At 40.1% G+C, this 22891-nt stretch overlaps 1 protein-coding gene across 10 annotated transcripts in view; it reads right to left on the reverse strand.

Moving 5' to 3' along the window:
* The window catches only part of NCKAP5 (NCK associated protein 5), a 964712-nt gene that overhangs the window by 188026 nt on the left and 753795 nt on the right, over positions 1-22891 (reverse strand). For all 10 annotated transcript variants that reach the window (XM_082689272.1, XM_082689269.1, XM_082689270.1 and 7 more), the window contains 3 exons: positions 20849-20917; positions 9716-9754; positions 968-1087 (listed from right to left, as the gene is read on the reverse strand). In XM_082689272.1, the coding sequence (XP_082545398.1) occupies positions 968-1087; positions 9716-9754; positions 20849-20917 (228 nt within the window). The remainder of the gene's footprint in view (positions 1-967; positions 1088-9715; positions 9755-20848; positions 20918-22891) is intronic.

Consider the following 22891-nt stretch of genomic DNA (forward strand, 5'->3'; position numbering starts at 1 on the left):
TCATTTAGTTTTCTATTTCCTCAGCACCATGCGTTTAGTGGCAGTGCTGGGCAGTAGAGGTTAGAGGATACCTCTGTCTCTTCTCTCTTGCTCAGGCAACCAGGCCAGGCAGCTGGGGTTTAGTTTTCATACGTTGTCACTGTGAAACCTTACTTACCCTTTGGTATATTAGCCTAAGAAGGGCTCTAAGCAAGGCTCATGGGAGCTTATTTGAGCAAATATACACATTAACAGGATTAAAAAACCTCAGGACACAGCAAAGATCAGCCTCCCAGCTCCCTTTGCCAATTCATGTGTCTCCCTGAAGTCAGGTATATTCTTTGGTGTTTTGTCAGAGACATCATCCAAAATGATCCCAATAGCTTGACTTTCCACAACTTTGCATGTTATGAAGGAAAGTCAAGAAAAAGTTCAGTGAGAGCTTTTAGACAAGGAGAACCTGAAAAACACTGAGGCAGAATATAGGAAGAATTGTGTGTGAGGAGGATTTCTGCATGAAGACAGATATGAAAGGGAAAAAAAACCCAGCAGAATTTTTGATTAGAGAGAATGAAATAAAGAAATGTACTTAAATAAAGAACATAAAATACACTGAATAAAGAAAGAAATCACATAAAACCCGTCCTTGCTTATCATAGAATGCAAGATCACTAATATAAGACCCCAAAGTAATCAATTATTTCCCGACTCCATTCCACAGTTTCACTTAGTTTACTAGAGGACACCTCTGATGGTACCTTTTACCTGTTTATTATTTGTTGATATCTTTCTTTATCTAAACACAGCTTTCAAAAGTAAGATACATTTAAGAGAGGCTCAATTTTAATGACATCCCTTGAGAAGGGAAAGAATCTGGGTTCCAGTGTATGATGCCTTGCCTATGGAGATACTGGAAACTTTTGAACTAAAGTAACTTTTTGTCAATATCTTTTCAGAAGCAAGGATTGTTTTCCACATAAGCACATACCTGGAGGAGCAGATCAGAAGTTGGTCTGATTCGCTGTTGGAACAGGATGCTTAACGTTCGATTCTGTTGTTCCAAATCAAACACTCTTGTTTTCAACTTTACACATTCCTCCCTTAGATCCTACAACAAACACAGTGAAAGAAAAAAAAATCTGTAACTGAAAGACACTTTTGCATATTATAACCATATTTCATCTGATATTTCAGACACATTAGTATAAAAATAGTATTTTTATCCTTCAAAGCCCCCAGGAATAAATCACATACAGTGTTTTCTTCCATAGCCCATTGTCTGACAGAATTATTATGTGCAGAGAAGACCAATTTAAAAAAAAAAAAAGGTACCTTAAAATCAGGAGTGCATTAATCTAACATGCTATTTTTGAAGATGGTAAATGTTAGTGATATAAAGTCAATTTGAGTTTCCACCTATATTTTTTGCCTTTTCACTGTCTTCATAAAAGCAATCATAAAGCACAAACCACAAGGACAATAATGTTTTTGCAGTGAATAGAGATTTGATGAACTAAAGAAACTATCACTTTTGATAGAGCCTTTTGCTGTCATTTGTGGAAACAAGTTGAAATTTTCAACGCTGGGGCTAATAGAGCCAGTGATGCATTTAGAGAGGGAGAAGCAACTCTGAAATGAAAGCTTTAAAAGGCCACTTGAAACCTGCCTGGGCTCTGAACTGCTGGATTTCCATGTATTTGGGGTAGTTCATCTTGGTGCTGGGCAAGAAGCTGAGGAGCCATATCTGGGCATCCTTTTGGAACAGCTCTTTTGAACTGTTCAAAGACCACAGAGACCTCTTCCCTCCTCCTGTGGTATAGGGAAGCTATAGGATTCTTTGGGATCCACCAAGGAACTGCCTCCCAAACGAACTTGTGATCAAGATACTTGTAGTCCTTAAATGTCCGTACTACAAGTACTCTCTTTGGTGGAGGTTCAAGAAAGACCAAGAAGAATAATGCCCCCATTCAAAGCTCTTCAAAAGATGATCTTTTTCTACATGTCAAACCTGATTTTTCCCTGCTTCCAGAATTTTTATTTTTTTTATTTTTTATTTTTTTAAGATTTTATTTATTTAGTCAGAGAGAGAGAGCAAGAGCGAGCACAGGCAGACAGAGTGGCAGGTAGAGTCAGAGGGAGAAGCAGGCTCCCCGCAGAGCGAGGAGCCCGATGTGGGACTCGATCCCAGGACACCGGGATCATGACCTGAGCTGAAGGCAGCTGCTTAACCAACTGAGCCACCCAGGCATCCCAACTTCCAGAATTTTTAAAAATGCTTCTGCTCTGGGCGCCTGGGTGGCTCGGTGGGTTAAGGCCTCTGCCTTCAGCTCAGGTCATGATCCCAGGGTCATGGGATTGAGCCCTGCATCGGGCTCTCTGCTTCGTGGGAGACTGCTTCCTCCAATCTCTCTGCCTGCTTCTCTGCCTACTTATAATCTCTGTCTGTCAAATAAATAAATAAAATCTTTTAAAAAAATGCTTCTGCTCTTGTCATATAAAGAACAATGGTCTGCTTGTTGTCCTTGAAGGCTCGGCCATTCCTGCCATCCTGTCCCTTCTCCAGCCATCACATTCCCTTCTGACCACTCCCCCCCCACACACACACACACTGCCTGCCGCCATTCTATCCAGTCCAGTTTTGGCATTCTGGCTGACATTCATTTTAAAATCTGTCTCCTCCCTGACTTCTTCTTCTTTTTTTTTTTTGGTAAGATTTTATTTATTTGACAGATTACAAGTAGGCTGAAAGGCAGGCAGAGAGAGATAGAAAGGGGGAAGCAGGCTCCCCACTGAGCAGAGAGCCCGAGGCAGGGCTCGATCCCAGGACCCTGAGATCATGACCTGAGCTGAAGGCAGAGGCTTTAACCCACTGAGCCACCCAGGCACCCCTCCTCCCTGACATTTTTATCTGGAATCCTACAAAGACCGTTCCTTTTTCTAAACTCCTGTAGGCCTTCAATGCCTCTTATAGGCCATTTAGCGTGCACTCCTTTGTACCGATTTGATCTTTCATACTCTAAACTTACCTTGTCAAATAGATGGCAAAGGCAAGCATAAGAAGGTACCCTAACAATCAACAGCACAAGCAGACTGTTCTAAGGCTCTTTTATTCCATCACTGGGCAATACACCACATATGGTAGGAACTTAAGAAACTGATTATTTTGTTAAGTAGGATGATGATGATGATGATGATGATGATGATGATGACGATGACAAATTCTATTCTCTAGTGATGTGTGACTGAGGCTCTAAGTTTCTTAGCACTTCCAGTATGTGGATCTATATATTTTGATGTGGGGCAGCTTCAGGGCGTACTTAAGACTCTATAAGCAACACAGAGAGTGAGGCAATAGCTCTGATCCCTAGCCCTAAACAAGAGGCACAAAGGTGAGTGGCCTGTCCGTAACCTTGTATGAAGCTAGACAGATCCAGCTTTGGAGGCTTAACCAGAGCCTCATTATATCCAGCTTATACATCATTTATTCTACTTATGGAGGGTAAGGGAATAGGCCATGGTGAGGGTCACTGTACGGCTTATACTCTCCTCACCTTTGTAGTTAAATGGGTAGAGTTTAGGCATAGTATATTTCCAAGTGATTGCTACCTGCAAATGCAGAGCATAGAAGAGAAATGTCCTGTTCAGAACAAGGGCCCTGACTCCAAGCTCTGGGAGGGCAGAAGCCAGCAAAGGCAGGGGCAGGAGTGTGCATGTGAACCAGAGCACATAAACCATTTGGCAGGGGCCACTCTGGGGGCTTAGGCACTGTTTACATTAAAAGGCTAAAGCTCTTTCCTTTATTTAGAATTCAACCCCTGTCTGTGTCTCATTTATTCTACATTCTGTTTCTAGCACACATATAATTTCTCCCTGCCCCCAAATACTGTTTTCAGTACTGCTAATTAAGTAATTAATAAAACTTGACTGTGAAGTAAATAAATATTAATAGGACCGTTGGGTGGCAAGACGTAATCCTTCTCATTTGCAGGTGAAGAAACGGGAGCAGTAGCAGACAAGGGCGGGGTTACAGGGAGCAAGGAGACCTGGAAGGAACAGCACTGATGACTTTTTGCAGCACAACTGAGATAACGTGAAAGAGTTCTTCAGATGGGTTTAAAAATAAATAAATAAATAAAAGAAGAAAGAATGAAAGAAAAAAAATCAATATACTCTATAGAGATTTTTGTACAGGTACCCAAATTTCAACAGCCATTACTATTACTTAAGATGGTGAAAGTTCACTTAGCAGGAACACAATTGATTGGCCTTGAGAAATGTTCATCGCTGTGGGCTCATCGAAATCACCACGTGGGAGAGGAGGGATGTGACTTTGGTCTTACAATCACTGACCAACAGAACTGAGCTGCTTTGAGAAGCTGTAGACCTAAAAGAATCATTGTCTCTGTTGTTCTAACATTCTTGTCCTCTTTATTCAGGCTGTGGATGGTCAGTGATGCCGGACAGTTATCATCCCAAGAAATTGTATTCAAAATCACGCATGCGTGCCCATGTGCACAACACGTAAATGGGTGGAAAGAGAGAGAGAGAGAGAAACAGCACTCTCTCTGACTGCTATAATGAGTCTTCAACAGAGGGTGACAGCCAGCTCTCTGTGTCCTCTATGCTTACACCAGGAACCCGCTGACATAAAGTAGCATATGACACATGAAGGCTGTCCACTAGCATCATTATTGTGACCCTGACAATGTCAGAGGTGAGACTTAGACTCTCCTTCCCAAATAAAATGTTAGAAACCAAAGAGTACTCTACTCAGATGCAATCATTGGCTCCCTGAGGAGGCTGGGTCCTCTGTTCTCTCTCACATCCTACTATGTCCAGGCCCCAAGAAGAAGACCCTTCCTGAAATAAGAGAGAGATCTGACTTTATCAGGGGAGAAATAAAGCCAACAGTTGGACCATATTTAACATCGTATGAGAAAGTACAGTGGGTTCAAAAAAGTAGCCAGACCTGTTCCTTGTAATCCACTCGTCACTATCAGTTAGAAACAGAGTATTGATTAAAGCTGAAGGTGAGGGCAAAATATGTTGAGCAACGTGATATACTGGTCTACAGGACCTTGGGCATCTGCATGATCTCAAACCACAGCTTCTCTGAGTATCCAGACACTGTAATCCTGGGAAGTTTCATCTGCACTTGGGCTAAAAAAGATTCTGGATCTACTACTGGGTAGTACCTGTAAGTACAACTGCTTCAGTGTATTTAGAACTAAACCTCTCCCTGCTGAAGTTATTTTAATAAAGTGTGGATTGCTTCAAGCAGGACATACTGTGACATCACCAGAGTTTTAATGAAAATTATTTAAATCTGATTCTATCCTGTAAAAATGATATTATAGTGATAAAGCTCTTTCAGATGCAATGTGTATCATGGGAATACGCCAGATTGGGAGTTGGGATCTGGACTCTGGTCCTCATTACCCACATGACCTTGAGGACGTAACTTATCCCTGTTTTGCATCAGTTCCTTATCTATAAACTGAGCTACTGTACAAAACAGAATTTCAAGAGAATGGTACCATGAGATGGCTTTTCAAGGGCCACCTCATTCCTTCCCTGAAGCTTGATGGCCACAAGACCCACCACTTTTTCCTGGTAACATTGCTTCTCAGCAGCTGTCACTGATACAGCCCTTTCTTTGCCTAGGATGCTAAGACTCATGTAAAAAGAAAAGCCATCTCTCAGACTCACCGAAGGCCTCCATGTGAAATGTCTACAAGGCAAGGCAGGTAAGTAACATATATGTGTGCCTGAATCAGTCCAGCCCTAATGAACGGGAAGTGGTTAGCCCTGTGGCAAGCTGACTACTGCAAGCCTTCATCCCAAATGCATTCCAATTAAAACAGTTTTAAGCTGGGTGATGGCTGAACAAGTTTATGAAATCATAGTAAGTTAAGCCTATTACCGTAGCTAGCTGACCATCTCAGGATTACATGCTCGCTAAAGCCCCCAGCAACTGTGAAATACCGGGGTCCAAGATCAGATGGATTCTGAGAAAGCTTGACTCTAGTCAGTTTAGATTCCACACATGTCAGATCCTGAATATTCTTGCTAGCCAGGACTGTCAATGGTTCCAGAAGTTTTAAGAAATCCACTGGCTCCCTTGCCCTTTTGTTCTATTTCCTGCGGTTGTATCTAATAATTGGATTTCAATCCATCTGTTGACTTCCAAAGCCTCATCTCTGCTGCCAAACTACAGTGGGGGAAAACAGTACGTGATCCTAGGGGATCATGGAGGCTGAATGTGCAAGATTTGGAGGGCAGCAACCCTAGATTGAACATATAGGCTTTGCCACTTCTTGCCATCAGAGCTATGGGAACCCTGTTTCCTTAGTCCTATCTTACAGGGTTGCAATGAAAACAAAATGACTTCATGCATTTAAAGTGCTGGAAATGGAGTCTGACTCCTTGTAAGGTACACAGCAAGTATAAACAGACCCTCTTCCGGGAACTGGATCCTACACACCATTGCCAACTGAGGGGACAAAGGTGGCCGGAATGCCCCTCCACAAGGGAAATGTGTAGAAGTCTGGAGTTCTTTCAGACACAAGCTAAAAAATGTACTCTGCTCCTGTCTGGTTGCTGCATGGCTAGATTTTATTATACAGAGCCTTATTCCATGTTGGGAAAAAAAGCGAAAAACCAAACCAAAACAAAAACACCATATAAATATTGGGTTATCCTAAAGAACATGCAAACAAAGCTTAAGTTGATATGCTGGAAAATGACTAGAGGAAAAAGGGTTTTCTTCCAAGTTTGATGATAGTGGCAAAAGAAAAAAAAAAAAGGCAGTAAAGAACCAGGACAGTTACATTTTCAGTGAGTGTAATTGACTTAATGAAGATAAAATATATTTCAGACAAAAATATGAGTTTGGCCTGAATTATTGATTTCACTTGCACTTGTAGCCTCGCACCTATGATTTGGAGTCATAAATGGAAGTGAGCTGGGTTTAATATTGTCACTTTAGCTTTATTGATCTAAAGGAGGGACAATCTGCTGTCTTAAGGGAATCCACAGGTTTCTGAGATAAATTGAATTACTTGACTAGGACAGTATATGTACATTTAACAGAAAGTGATAAGTTCATGGAAATAAATTTTTTTTTATCAGTATTGGGAAAAAGAAGTACACTCTGTTATTTCAAGATGCTTATCTGGGCCAGTTCATGATATGCCAGAAAAATGCTTTTTTGGTTGCTCTTGGCAGATTTGCTTTGTGTCATAACAAATGATATATTCTAAAACTGCATGGTTATGACTGTAATTTCACCTCAAAAAAATTTTTTTTGGTGACTTGGATAAATCACTCAAAATTTCTTCTCTCACTCTGTGCCAGCTACATCCCTCTTCAGATTTGTTTTGTCATCTGCATTTGGAGTACATTTTGTTTCCTGTATTATGCTCTTAATTAAAAAGAAATTTGAGTCTTCTTGTAGTGATTTTATGGTCCTTGTAAAAACTGGGAGCTACATGTTTCTGTAGAACATGATTCTTTTGGAATCTTTGAAAATCCTGACATCTCTTCCTGCCTCAGAGTGTCCCTGAGGTATGCTATCTCACACAGTAGCATGTCTTTCTGGGTCTTACTGCTTAACTGTACCAAGGTAGATTTATCTGTTTACTAGTTATTACTTGGATTTGTGTAGCTATTTTTTGTGGCTGACCTGAAGGGTCCCATTTTCCTTTATATTGTACCAGACAGCTTCCTTGTCTCTTTCCTGAGGCACCATTAAAAAAGATAGGCATGAGACGTTTTCGACAGTTACACATAGAGCTGCATCAGTGCTTCCTTCATTCCTTAAGTTTATAATTAAATGAGCGTAGAGTTTCCCATAGGAGGAAAGCAAATGAAAATGTAAAACTTTTGAAAAAGGAAAAAAAAAAATTCAAATACGCTCTGACAGAAATTGCAAGATGTCCATCAATATCTGTTTTTCCCCTTCTCCTCTAATACTATGAAAATCAATTTTCACTAGGCACCCACCCAGAATTAAGACTTCACTGTCAGTTTCCTTAGGTGTAGCTGTGTGACTAAGATCTGTTCAAGGAGACGTAAATGAGGAGGTAAGAAAGCTTTAGGAATTCTCTCTTAAAGGGCAGCTAGTGTGTGCCCCTTATCTTCTTCATTTACTTCAGGTTTTCCTCCTTCCTGATGGCTAGAATGTGGATGTGATGACGGAGCAAGAACAGCCATTCTGGACCATAAGGTAACCTTTGGAATGGAGGCTGCACCCCGTAGAGTAACAAGATAGAAACCAGAGACACCTGGGAACCTATGGACTTTATGGAGCTGAGTCATCAGAGCAACCCTATACTGCCTACCTGAAGATTTAGATATGAGAAAGAAATAGTATTTTAGTTTATTTAAGTTACTACCATTTTGGATCTCTGTTACTCACAATGGATCCTAATTTGACCTAAGAGGTATAGTCAAATCTCTCTATTTATGTGATATTTATGTAAACCTGAATCAGTTAAAATCATTTGAAACAGAAAATGTGATTCAACAAAAGTAGTTGAGGAGAAAATCTAGCAAAAATAATATCACAGTGCCTCTATAGTATAAATTAAAAATATTTATTTAAGTACCTTTAACAAGAAGTGGTCAACTCCTAATCAAATTATTGTTTATTAAAAAATCAAATGTCATAAATTACTTTGTTATCATTAGCCATGTACTCCAGAACATGCCACATGATCTAAGATTTTCTTTTATAGAAAAATTACCATTTCACAGAGGGGTAATTCAGAACGAATGAAATCTGAAAGAACTAGAATTTAGCCTCTGAGAAACATTATAGAAAGAAATGGAAAGTTTCCATAAGACATACCAAAATGGCCAAATTTGGGCAATTACTTGCATCTGCCCACTCTGACCCAATAATGTGATCTTATATTGTCTGAAGGTGGAGGGACATGGCAAAGGAGAAGGCATAAAAAGCTCATGCTAAAAAATGATTTGTTTTTATCTTCAACTTTATTGGGGAATAACTGTATACATTTAAAGGGCAAAATGTACGGTGCCTCGTTAGCACAGGAGGTAGCGCGTCAGTCTCATAAAGGGCAAAATGTGATGATATGATACATCTTCTGGGGTGAAATGGTTACCAAGATCAAGATAATTAACGCATTCACATCTCACATAGTTGTTTCTTTGTTGGGAGAATGTTTAAGGTCTACTGTTAGCAACTTTCAAGTATACCATGCTGCCGCTTGTTCTGTATTTACCACAAACTGATTCCTGTAGGAACTGCTCTATGTGTTTCCTTTCATAGAATGACTACTGCAATTCTGGGAGGTGGGAATTGTTATCCTCACTTTACAGAAGAGGAAATAAGACCCAGAGAAATGAGATAACTTTCCTAAACTCAAAGACCTTTTCCTGGATTATAGGCATCTGTTAATGCTGACCATAAAAGGTGATTCATTTTATAGGAAGTAGAGGAATCCACCAACTTATAGAATATTAGCATTTGCTACATAAACGGGTCCATGGGAATCTTTCATCTTCTGTTACTTTACCAAGAGTTTGAACTTTATGATTCTTTTGGTCACTGATGTTACTTTGTATGCCCATCTAAAATACACACAATTTCAACCTAAGTGAATAAACAGAGAAGTATTGCATCTATCAATCACAATTTCCTGGTTTGACAATACGAGTTCCAACCTATTCACATAAGTACCTTGAAAATAATAAGTCAGGAATGACCTACCTTTTGAGTGAGCAGAGCTTGAACAACTTGGTTGGCTACCTGTAAAAAACAAAGAAAAGAGTTGCCATTTATAATAATGAGACTTTATACACATGGACTGTAATTTACCAATACGATTCCCACAGCTTATTCTACCTAATTAGCTCCTCATTTGCTTCTTTCCTCTCTCTGTAGAGGACCTGATTCTTTTCATAATAAGCCTATGCTTCTAGGTAATATTCTGCTTTTTTCCAAAGGTGACCTTGTTGCTAATTAAGATGGTTAGGTTGGGAAGATCATTCATACCCTGACTTCCACATTTCCATATTTGGAAAAATAATATCCTTTCATATGTAAAGTACTCCAAGAGGGCTAAAAAACGATACAGCGTAAAACACGATTCTAATTATCTGTACACAGTTCCTACACTTTGCTGATTTATAATGTCCTTTGCCTCTCCTTCCTATTCTTTTGCGGTATGACTATTTTGGTCTTTAAAATGACTTGGAATAGAGACAGGTTTGAATGGTGGAGAACAAGAACACCTCATTGTTTTCTAGATGCTCTGTTTACATCCTCAGTGTTTTCATTTATGTCATCCTCTTGTCACTGCTACCTGTAGCAGTATCTGGTAGTTGTTTACTCTAATATTTATTTTTCTCTAAGTAATAAACTCTGGGGTTGTTTGTTTGTTTTGTTTTCTTTGGCTGGGTACATTCAAATAGATTCCCCAGTCCTCCTTGTAGATTAGTGTCAATTTGTGACAAGTTCCTGGCCAATGAGTTATAAGTCAACCTTTTTTTCTTGATCTTATAGAAAGTCTTTAAGAAGAAGCCTCACTTTTTTCCCTTCTTTTCCTGTCTGGGATGTAAAAGTGATGGCTGGAACCTCAGCAGCCACTTTGATAAAGAAAGTAACAAGTATTGTTGGATGGAGAAACAGGATGAACTCAGTCCTCATGATGCAGGGATTTTCACCGTCTATCTCTGAACTTCCACACAAGAGAGGGAAAAAAAATAATTCACTGTTATTTTGAGCTTCCTCTAACACACAATCAAATAGAATTCTTACTAATATATTAACAAAACCCTAATTTTCTTCAGGTATCAGGCAGCTTGGGGCAGTAAGAGAAGGTAGGCCCCTCTCAGATGAAGGAGGTGAATCTTGATTAGTCTATTCCAAAATTGGTAATTCCATTCCCTTTCAGTGAGTAGTCTAGCACTGGGCAATGTGGCACCATTCCAGCTAAACGCCACATATAAAACCAATGACATGTACCTGTTTTTTTGCAAAGTATTTGCAAAGGTCTGCCATTTTCTCCAGACAACCATTCATCACTTTTCTATGTATTTGTGCTAAGATTTCTTTTTTCATCCGCGGGTTTCAAAAACACCATACAGGAAGTCCTTACTTTACTTCACTATAACTTTGAAACTATGCAATCCATACAGCTACTCTTGGTAAAATAAAGGTGGGTAGGTGAGTTAAGTGGTATTTTTCAAGCACATACATGTACTGTACTCATTTAATATGATCACTGAAACTTACAGCATTAAAGACCAAGTCAGACTACATAGATGTCTTAGATACCAGGTTACTTCTGTTCATTCATTTCTTCCTTCATTTATTGAATATAAATCTGTAGAGTATTTGTAAAGCTAGATGACTGCAATATGTTCCTTGGTTTCAGAGAGAATATTACTGGCAAGCAGAACACAGCATGATAAGCACGAAATCATCTTGGTAATTCTCACATTCAACCAAAACCTAAGGGACACGCTTTCATCTTTTTATCTTGATAACCAATTTAATTTTTGGTGATACTAAATTATGTGTGCTTGTTCCCCTGTCTGGTATAGTGGAACAGATTAGGGTAAGAATGCTTGCATGGAGCTTGTTTTTTCACTCAATATTGACAAAGTAGCACACCCTAAATGACAACTGGCTACCAGTAAGTCTTATTGAAAATTAAAACGCAGGCTTGTCATCAACTGTGGTTCATGTGTTTAGGAGGCATTCACTGCACAGGCAGTAAATGATTAAAATCAGATTACCTATAACTGATTAGTTGAATTGTAGACACAAGGATTTTTTTCCCCCTATCAGAATCCTTCCCAACTTTACATTGTTGACATTAAGCAAAGGAGAGAGACCTTTCACTGAAACTAACTACAGTTTTGAAGAAAAACTTGGACAGTACCTGATATAGTTTTCTTGTTTGTTTATAGTCCAGCCCAAGTTAAAGAAACTTAACTAAGGGATCTCATAGACCAAAATAAACCATATTTCTCTTAACTGATGCCTTTTCTTTTCCCTTTATCAGTTGATTTATACATGATCATAACAAAAATAAATGTTATTCAGTCCCACAAATTGACCAATAGTGTCATCTTGAAAATCTTCTAAACATTCATTCCAATTCGTAAGCCACTGAAGATTTAAAGTCAAACTATAGGTCATCTATTTTACTCTTGGCAAATTAAGAAAAAAATATGCAACAACAGAAGAGTTCAACTATTCACACAGCTTGAATCAGGAACAATGTACCAAAATTAATTCATATCATAAATAATTTAATTCTTTTGGATCTCAAACTTTGGATTTGATTTACATTCTCATAAAACTGCCTAATATCAATATTTTCTTTTCTTCCACCAACTGGTCCCTCACTTAAACCGGGCTGTGGAACAGTGGTCACATAAAATAGCTCTCCACATGATTTAACAGGAGACATAAATGAATATCCTAACTGTAATAGCCCACAGGAGAAAATACGTCCTATCTTTGCAATCTGAGTATGTTGCCCTATAGCTGATAGGCTCCATCTCTGACACAGTTCCTTCTGGCATGTACTTTGGACAATTGCTCTACCTAATAATTGAACAAAGATACACGAATGCATTATTTCTTTACCTCCTGACACGGGGTTATATTACCCAGAAGGACTTGCAGGTCCTCTGCAGAAGAGCAGGCCAGTTTGTACAAATGCTATCCTTGGTACTGTCTATAAGCTGGTTTCCTGGGTTTCTTCACTACTTTCACAGCTAAGCTTCCCTGAAGCATCAGTAGAACAGGTGTTTGGAGCTTGTGCCTGCAAACCTCTAATAGGTTCACAAGATGACCCCTGGAACGGGCCCCTGCCCTCATCACAGAATTATGCCCTTAGCGCTTGGTTTGCAAATAATCACACATCCGCAGGCCCAGCTAATGAGAATAAATAACTTCCAGTGTCACATGACAGCTTTCCTCTCCAAAGAAAGGAAAAACAGCAGCTGGGCTGGGCCAGGGGGACTTGAGACAAGCAGAGCGAGCTGACAGTCCTGAAGCCTCTGGCTTGTTTTACAATCTGCCTTAGGTTCTCTTCAGAGACCTTCCTGCTTTGCCTCTGGTGGGATAGGGCTACAGGGGAGCCAGAGATGCCAAGGAGAGGGCCCAGGTATGGCTCTTTTCCCTCAGACAAGCCAGCTCCTCTGACACCTGGCTCATCAAAAACCCACCAGAGTCTTTGTTCTCCATCAGGCTCCTAGAGGTCCTGTCCCCAGCCCCAGCCCCAGCCCGCCCCCCTGCACTCCCTGGAAGTAGGTGGGCAGAGGGAGGAGAAGTCAGGGTTGAAGCCTTGTCTTTTCTTTCTTTTCTTTTTCTTTTCTTTCTTTCTTTCTTTCTTTCTTTCTTTCTTTCTTTCTTTCTTTCTTTCTTTCTTTCTTTCTCTTTTTTTCTTTTTTAATAGTACTTGAGGCTGAACGAGAAGCCACACCTCAGAGTTATTCTAAGAGAGCCAGTTCTCCCCCAATCCAGAGGAGAGCCACGGCTGGGTAGAAGGTGGTGGGGTGAGGAACTCTAAAGGCAGGAAGCTTTGACCAGGCTCCTCCTGCCTCACAGTCTTGCTTTTATCCATGTCTGTGCTAGTTTATCATGTAAAACAATTGTCACAACGGCAAGCTCATTTAAAAACCTAATTGGACAAGGACGACTTTTGGAAAATGTGCTTTGGAGAAATTTTTAGTGCTTCCGAGTTTGGTTTATCACACTGAGGCAGCCGGGGACAAGTGGGAAGAGCACAGGGGCAGAATCACAAGAAGGACTTGGGTTCAAATGCAGCCCGTGTTGATGATACACTGATAGTTCTGGGGTAGGGGAGCAGCTTGACTTTACTCATTTGTGAACTGGCTACCTTTTGGCTTTTGAAAAATGCATGAGATGATAGATATAACCCAGGAAACCTCTTGGGGAGTACCTGATATAAAGCACTTACTCCAGTATGCATGCGTAGTAGGTTATGCATGAATCGAATGAATAGCATTTTGAGATAACTAGTTAAGAAAGAATGGTTTAAGACTATATTTTATTTGTATAAGGATGAAGTGTGTGTGTGTGTGTGTGTAATACGCATGTGTAAGTATAAATCACTAAGCCCTTATTTATTTGCTCTGTAAAATATTGGGAATGGGAGAAACTCATTGAAATACGTATGTGGGGTCATAGGGAAAATTAATTGGGAAATTAATTTGGGGCTGACAATCTCCATTCATTTAGTCATACAACAAATACACATTAAATGCATAGTATGGGCCACAGATTGTGCTGGATCTTAGAGAAATATGCTGAATAGAACACAGGTGCTGCCTCATGGTGGTCAGAATCTAGAGCAGATACAAGAAGTCCATCATCTGTTGATTTTGTGGTCCATTCAAGCAATGGACATTCGAAGCGTGTGAGAACAGCCACCAAGATCATCTCCTTTCTCCATGGATCAAGATGTTGCTCTTCAAGATTACTTAGGACTCAGGTGAAGACATGCACTGAGAATGTCTGATGATTCCACAATCCAGTCTTGGCATATAGCATAGGAATCGGAGAAGAAGATCAGAACTGTTCTTAACAACATGCTTTTGCCTTTATTTAGCCTTGGTTTAAAAGAAATTCTGATTTTGTGTTTTGTTTTTGATTTTTCCTTTCTTCTGAACTACGTCCATTTCCTGCCTGGATACTCTAAAGTAGAGAGCACAGAGAAGTCAGAGAAGAACTCAGATCTGGCGTCCTCATGGACTATTGGGAACTCGGACTCTACTCTGGTGGTTTGAAGCTGGGGGCAGGTGCTCCAAATTCTGCATGCAAAAAACTGCTGGGGAAGTCTGGTAAATTGCCAATTTCCTCACTCTTCATTCTGCTGGAGAATAGCTGAGTGAAGTTTGAGAATATGAATTTCTGTTTTCTTTCCTGTGTTGATTTTATGTTATTTTATTTCTTTTACAAGTTTTTATTTAAATTCCAGTTAGTTATTATACAGTGTAATATTAGTTCCAGGTGTAGAACTTAGTGATTCATCACTTATATACAGCACCTGGTGATCATCACAACTGGTGTCTTTCTTAACACCCATAACCCATCTAGCCCATTCCCCCTCACTGTCCCATCCACCTCTCTTTCAGTAACCCTCAGTTTGTTCTCTATATAAGGGTTTGTTTTCTGGTTTGCCTCCCTTTTTCCCTCTGTGTTCATGTTTTTTTGTTTCTTAAATTACACATATGAGTGAAATCATATGGTATCTCTTTCTAATTTTTTCACTTAGCATAATACACTCTAACCTCATCCGAGTCATTGCAAATGGCAAGATCTCACTCTTTTTGATGGCTGAGTAATATTCATTGCATATACATACGACATCTTCTTTATCCAGTCATCAGTCCCTGGACATTTGGGCTTTTTCCACAATTTGGTTATTATTGATAATGCTGCCAACTTTGGGGTGCATATACTCTTTTGAGTCAGTATTTTTGTATCCTTTTGGTAAATACCTAGTAGTGTAATTGCTAGGTCATAGGGTAGTTCTATAGTTCTATTTTTAACTTTGTGAGGAACCTCCAAACTGCTTTCCAGAGTGGCTGCACCACTTTGCATTCCCACTGATAGTGTAAGAGGGTTCCTCTTTCTCTGCGTCCTTGCCAACATGTGTTGTTTACTGTATTGTTAATTTTAGCCATTTTGATAGGTATGAGGTGATACTTCATTGTAGTTTTGATTTGCATTTCCCTGATGATGAGTGATGTTGAGCATCTTTTCATGTTCTATTAGCCATCTGAATGTCTTCTTTGAAAATATGTCTATTCATATCTTGTGCCCATTTTTAACTGGATTATTTATTTTTAGGGTGTTGACTTGTATAAATTCTTTATATATGTTGTATACTAACCCTTCATCAGATAGGTCATTTGCAAATAACTTCTCTCATTCCAAAGGTTGCCTTTTAGTCTTCTTGACTGTTTTCTTCACTGTGCAGAAGCTTTTTATCTCAATGAAGTCACAATAGTTTATTTTTACTTTTATTTCCTTGCCTCAGGAGAAGTACCTAGTAAGAAGTTGGCATAGCCAATGTCAAAGAGGTTATTGTTTGTGTTCTCTGGGATTTTGATAGTTTCCCGTCTCACATTTAGGTCTTTTCATCCATTTTGAATTTATGTTTTTGTATGGTGTAAAGAAGTGGTCCAGTTTCATTCTTTCACATGTTGCTGTCCAGTTTTCCCCAACACCCTTTGTTGAAGATACTGTCATTTTCCCTTCATATAGTCTTTCCTGCTTTGTCTAAGATTAGCTGACCATAGAGTTGAGGGTCCATTTCTGGGTTTATTCTATTCCATTGATATGTGTATCAATGTTTTGTACCAGTACCGTACTGTCTTGATGACTCCAGCTTTGCAATATAGCTTGAAGTCCGGATTTGTGATGCCTCCAGCTTTGCTTTACTTCTTCAAGATTGCTTTGACTATTCAGAGCCTTTGTGGTTCAAGAATCTGCATTTTTGCAACCACTGCACATCTTTCTGATGCAGAAGGGGCCCAAAAACACACTTTGGGAAACGCTGGGACAGCATTTACTTTTTTTGTTTGCTCAGATACTGTTGAGGAATCGGAAATAACCCAAAATTTCCACATGGGTCTGTTGCTCTTCTATCATCATATCCAAGTTTGGTGGAGCTTTTATACTCTTAATGGCTCTTTCTGAAAATGTGCTCTGAAGCAAGCATTCAGAGGATCAAGTGCAATCATTCTTAATCTTGGCTGAATATATAACTCCCTGGAGTCTTTAAGATTCCCAATACTCAGGCTCCACCTTAGACAGGCCAGAACTGGATCATAATCTCTGAGACATGGCCCAGCAGGCAGTATTCTTTTCTTTTGCGGGGGACAGGGGGTGAAAATGGTGGTTTTATTAAAGCACATGGATAGGACTCAAGGGCAGAAAGAGTGGCTACATGTGGATTGTGAGGGGTGGCTAATTATATACTATGGTGTTGGGAAAGGTAAGGAAAAGGGAGGTTTTCAAAAGAACTTTCATATGCTAAAGAGGACTTAGGGGAGACTAGAGGCCTTGCCATTGTCAAGTTAAGGTTGTTTTTCCCCTCTGGCAAGGCTTTAACATTAAGATGATTGGGAGGGGGGAGGTTGCAGGTTGCGTAGTCTTTGTCTTCAGCTAGACTTCTGCTCCCTCATCATCTTCCCACTGAACAATTTTGACCCTTAAATCTTTAAGTTTGTTGAAGGTTGAAGGTCTCACCTTCTGTAAGTATTTCTGCTGAACAGGGGTGTAGAGATGTCTCTACTTATGGGTCAATACTGATCAGCTGGGGACCATATAGGGAAGTTATGAAAGGAGAGGCAGCTGAAACCAACATGGACAACATATATGACCCTCCCTTAGTAGAAAGGATCACCTGTCAGCTGCAAGTTACGGCGTGAAGGAGTCTTGACACTAGGCAGGGAGGAACCAGCCGGTAGTATTCTTAAACCTTCCCAGGTAAGTCCGATGTTCAGGGAAGGATGAGAACTCCTCGGACTTTACCTGCTCCAACCCCTGTGGCTGAAGATGCCCTTTCAGTTCTGCCCCTTTCCCTGCCAATTCACTCACTACCTCTCCTGCCCTTTATTGACCATCTCGTATGTTCTCAAAGACCCCAGGGCAGTTCACTTCCTATGTGTGTTTCCCTCCTTTTGTTCTTCTGTGACTGACCCTCCCTCTCACTTCTTCCAGGCTAGGAGCCCCATGACTTCCCAAGCCTGGGTGACCCTGATGCCTGAAAAATATTTGTAGGATACAACTGGATCCATCTAAATGTAAGGCCACATCGTGAGATCTTACTTTCCTTTTTTCTTTTTTTTTTTTTAAGATTTTATTTATTTATTTGATAGACAGAGATCACAAGTAGGCAGGAAGGTAGACAGAGAGAGAGAGGAGGAAGCAGGCTCCCCACCGAGCAGAGATCATGACTCCAGCAGAAGGCAGAGGCATTAACCCACTGAGCCACCCAGGCACCCCTACTTCCTTTGTTTTTCCATGTGTCATTATAATTCTCTCCATGGGAATTAGTTGGTTCTAAAGGAACCCTGGCCAAGGCATTAGTAAGAACAAACAGCAAATCACTGCTTGCTACCAAACTGTGTGTCTAACAGCTAGAGGAAGAAACGAGACTCAAGCATTCAAACCTCCAAACCCCTTAAGAAATCAAGACTGGTCCTTGGTGTTGTCTTTGTATTGCAAGGCAAGGAGAGGAGGAGCTAGGTAGAGGGGACGTAAAGTGGTGAAGTGTGTGTGTGTGTGTGTGTGTGTGTGTACACTAGTGTGTACACGTGTGTGCCAGTAAGCCCCTGTGTCTGTGATGTGGCTCTGTTTCCTTCTGAATGAACATACCCTTTTTTTTAGAACATACAGAAGGGATTTCCTACTCCCAAGTCTTTTCCCCAAATTCTCAACATGTTCTTCATTTCCCAGAAAATAACAATCAGTGCAAAAGGGATTGAAGAACATTTTAATTTTAGATTATATCCACTTGTGTATGTTTTATGAAACCCACTATAGCAAGGAAATAACTTACATGAGCCCTTACCTTGTTAGTTTGTCTAATTAGTCTAAAAAGTCTTGAAAAGAATTTCCAGTTGGCATTATTACTCCACTCAAATACCCCTTTGAGAGTGCTCTCTTATAATGCATAGAAATGATTGTCTACCCTCACGCAATTAGTTACAAAACAACTGGCATGTGTAATCAGGGGCCAGTATCATGAATGCAAAACATTTGTACCGTTCAGAGGTAGTTCTAAGTTGCAAATCACCTCTTTGGCAGCAGTTAATTTTTGCAATTAAGATCAGAGAGACTCTCTTTCTGAAAATTCTGTCTTCAGTCGAAACTCTATGTGAAATTATTCTGTGGATGCAAAAAATTATGTTTGACCCAACACACTCTGATGAAACCTTCCGAATGCAGGCGTAGGGAGAGAGCATATGGAAAACGAGACTAGCAGTTTCCACAAAGAAAGGCTGTGAGCTTTTTGATTGATGAGGAGGGATGACCTGTGGGAGAATTGTGACAAAGAAGAGCTTCCTGTGGTGTGACCCACATAAATTTAACTTCTGAATACAGATTCAACCTCATTAGAATTTCCGCACATGACGCTAAAGTGAAACTTTACTGATCAATACATATGACCCAAGGGCAATATTTGTTCCTTTCAATATCCTTGGATCTATTTGGTCTTTCTTGCCCTAAACTTTGATTGGACCAAGAGCCTGGGGGATGGGATTGAGAAGCGCTGAACTGGCCTCACTAGACTGAGTCATCATTCCCCCCTTATGTCAACTTACTTCAGCTATTCTTTTGACTTTGGGCATTGCAAAGATTATTCTTAGTCTTTTTAAGTCCTGAGAGGGCAGAGCACTGCAAATACCACTTTGCTTTATTGACTGATATATGGCTAGAAATATTAAACAGGTTAAGTAACTTTCTGGAAACATGCTGAGTGTTCTTCAACTACACGCGTGTAACGGTAAGGCAAAGTGGTCCATAGTACAAGGACAGTGGCTCTCAAACTGTCACCTGGAGAGCCTGCAAACACACAGACCCTCATGCCCACTCTCAGAGTCCCTTCTGTGGGATGTCTAGGGTAGGACCTCTGAACGTGCATTTCCAACAACTTCCCAGGTGAGGCTGATGCTGTTGGCTCACATTTTCAGAATTCCTGGTGTAAGAAACTCCTGGTCACAGCTGCAGCTCTGGGGAGAGACACCGCTTCCCTTTTGGAAGGAGGGGAGAGGTATATGGTGGCAGTGACGATGTCCTAAGGGGGATTTGAAGCTGTGTTCTTCATAGTGTAATCCATCGCCTTCTAGGACAGTGCAGGGGAGGGGAGGAAAGATCAAGAGTTTTCCGGAAAAGGTTTTCTTAATTGTTAGTGAGGAGAAAAAGACTGAAGATCTATATACTAGATTCCCCTGGTAAGGTAACAGAACATGATAAAATGTAGTTGTGCTTATTTTCTGAAAACCTGGGTCAGCTATTTCAAAACAATCCTAAGATAACTAGATAGATATGTGCAAGTTTTAGGGTTTGGGGATAGATGACTCAGAAAGTCATCCCATTAAAGTGGTAACTCGAATCACCAACAAAACCCCAGATGAGAGCTCAGCAGTGAGGCGAATGGCCAGTCCTTCCCGGGTGTTACTGCGCACGGAGACTGGCGGTAGGATTCCTCACAGAGTGTGAGAGGAATGGCTGAGGAGAACGAGGGTCCTGCACACACTTCAATTTTCCCCTCACCTCCCAGGAGCTCAGAAACGCCCACCATCTTCAGCTTCATCTCTTCATTATCATCACATAATATTTCTTGAGTTTACTCACGCGTGTGGCTCTGTCTTTTCCCATTCTGCTCACATTTTCTTCCTCATTTCCCTTTCTCTCTTGGCTTGTTCTCAATCTACTGATTTTTTTTCTTCCCCTCTGACTGCCAACTGTGAACATCATCCCCACCCACTCTATCAAGGATTTGCTTTTTCAGAAATGGGATCCAACTGGAGATGCAGCGTGCCTTGACATGGCTTTTCTCGTTCACAGGCTGGGGCTCACACTTACTGGACAGAAGGAATTTATCATACAGTGAAGCATGCCCCAACTGTGCCCCAAGAATATTAAGTAATAAGCAAAAGAAATTTCCAGATGCCTGTACAATAAAATAGGGAGAGGAGGGAATAGGAAGAGGAAGGGGGAGAGAGACTGACCTTCCTTCTCAATGTCCACATACATGTTTGCAACCTTCCTTTGGAGGACAAAATGCTTCCTAAATTCCTAAAAGGTCCAGCATTTTGTGAAGAACCATTCTAGTCTGCTTACCTCGTCAAGACATCGCTCATACTGTTCCCTTTGATTTTCATTTTCCAAAGCCAATGCTGAATTCTCTGCCTGCAGTGAGAAACAAAAATAATACAGATAAATCAATGAAACGTTGTGTTAGGTGACAACTTATTCAATACAGTTACTAAATATATCTCCTCAGGATCCAAAACAATCTTTTAGAAGAATCTTTGACAACTTTGCTCTAAGTGCTATTATAAATATCTCAGGGATGACTTCTGTCTTATCAGCTTGTTCACAAAAGTGTATTACCATTTAGAGAAATGCAAGACTTGATATTCTGAACAGGTAGCAAATCAAATCATGGCCTGATGTGAGAGTGTTCTGTAAAAAGATTACCATGTTTATTTCATTCTATGAAAATGTAAATGTAAGAAATGCCTCAATCCACTTCATTAAGACCTGCTACAGTTTCACAACCCAATATTTGTTCAGGCCATAGAAAAGAATCTCAGGGAAATTCATGAGAGCATAGTTCCAAATGCAAACCAAGCATGTTGTTTTCCTTGTTAATCAATGGCTATTAAGCATAAGAATATAACGAGAAATTTAAGAATCGAACTACACTTGAGTATCCACTCCCCCTTTATAAAAATTACAGCTTTCCTGCTCCTCAGAGCCAGGTAGCTATCTGAATGGCAAATAGGTTATTAGAGGAGACTAGGTTGATTATGGTAACCTGGTTACCAGTGGAACAATAAGGAGGAAAACACATTGGTATAAGCATATTAGGTTTTAGAAGGAGCATGAAATGGTGACATGGGAACTGTCCTCCCCATGGGCGACCTGCGTCCCCTTCAGCTAGTACTGGCCTCCTCTGAGTCTTGAGCTGGGCAAGTTAACCCTTCCCAAAGAAAGCAGCAGTGAGCACACCCCTCTTTTCTCCTTATAGTTTCTTCCTTTTTAAGGAAATACAAAACAAAACACCAAAAACTTCCTATTTGGAAATAATTTCAAACTTGCAGATGATTTGAAAGAGTAGTATGAAGAACTCCCACATTCCCTTTCCTCAGATTCACCAGGTGTTAACAGTTTGCCACACTTGAGAGATCACACGATCATTCTCTCTTTCTTTCATCATTTCCCCCTGCAACTTGAAAGGGAGCTGCAGACACGATGCCCTTTGTCCCTAAATTCTTCTGTGTATATTTCCTAATAACAAAAGCACTGTTTTACACAACCACGGTATCGTTGTCAAGTTCAGGAAATATTAATTGATACAACACTACAGTCTGATCTTCAGTACCTATTCCAATTCATCCATTGTCCCAATAGTGTCATCACAGCGATTTTTTTTTTTTTCAGTCCTGAAATCCATCCAGAGTCAGGCACGTACTACATCTATTTGTCATTCGTAGAGGATGCTGGAACGTTCCAGAACAGTCCTTTATCTTTCATGCTATTAATTTCTTTTTCTGTTTTCATTTCTTTGTTTCCTTCCTTCTTTCCTTTCTCTTACTCTCCTTCTCCTCCTCCTTTTTCTTTCTTGGAAGAGTAAAGGCCAATTATTTTGTGGAATGCCCCTTACTTAGGGTTTGTTTCAAGTTTCCTTCTGCACACTTGGCAGGAGTAGCACATGACGGATGTTGGGTCCTTCTCCGTGCATCCTATAAGAATTATATCATGTCCATGTATCCATTACCGGACATGTTAGCTTGTCCAGTATGGTTAAGGTTACATGGTTAAGGTAGGGTCTGACAAATCTCTCCACTCCAAAGCTACTTTCCTTTTGTACCTAATAAATTGTGCAGAGATGTTTTTAGACTATGAAAATATCATATTTCTCATCAAACTTTCATCAGTTTATCTTAGCAACCACTGATAAATCTTACCTGAATCAATGATTCCTACAGTTGCACATGGTGACTTCTCACTCCATTTATTCCACATACATTTATGAATTTACATTCTATCATAAGAAAATGCTTTTCCTGTTTATTACTTATCAGTATGAATCCACAGATTCTTATATTATTGAAAGGGTTCTAAGTCATTACCATATGTATTATGATGCTCAAGTTA

Source organism: Mustela nivalis (genome assembly GCF_964662115.1).
Source record: "Mustela nivalis genome assembly, chromosome: 11".
Classification (NCBI taxonomy): domain Eukaryota; kingdom Metazoa; phylum Chordata; class Mammalia; order Carnivora; family Mustelidae; genus Mustela; species Mustela nivalis.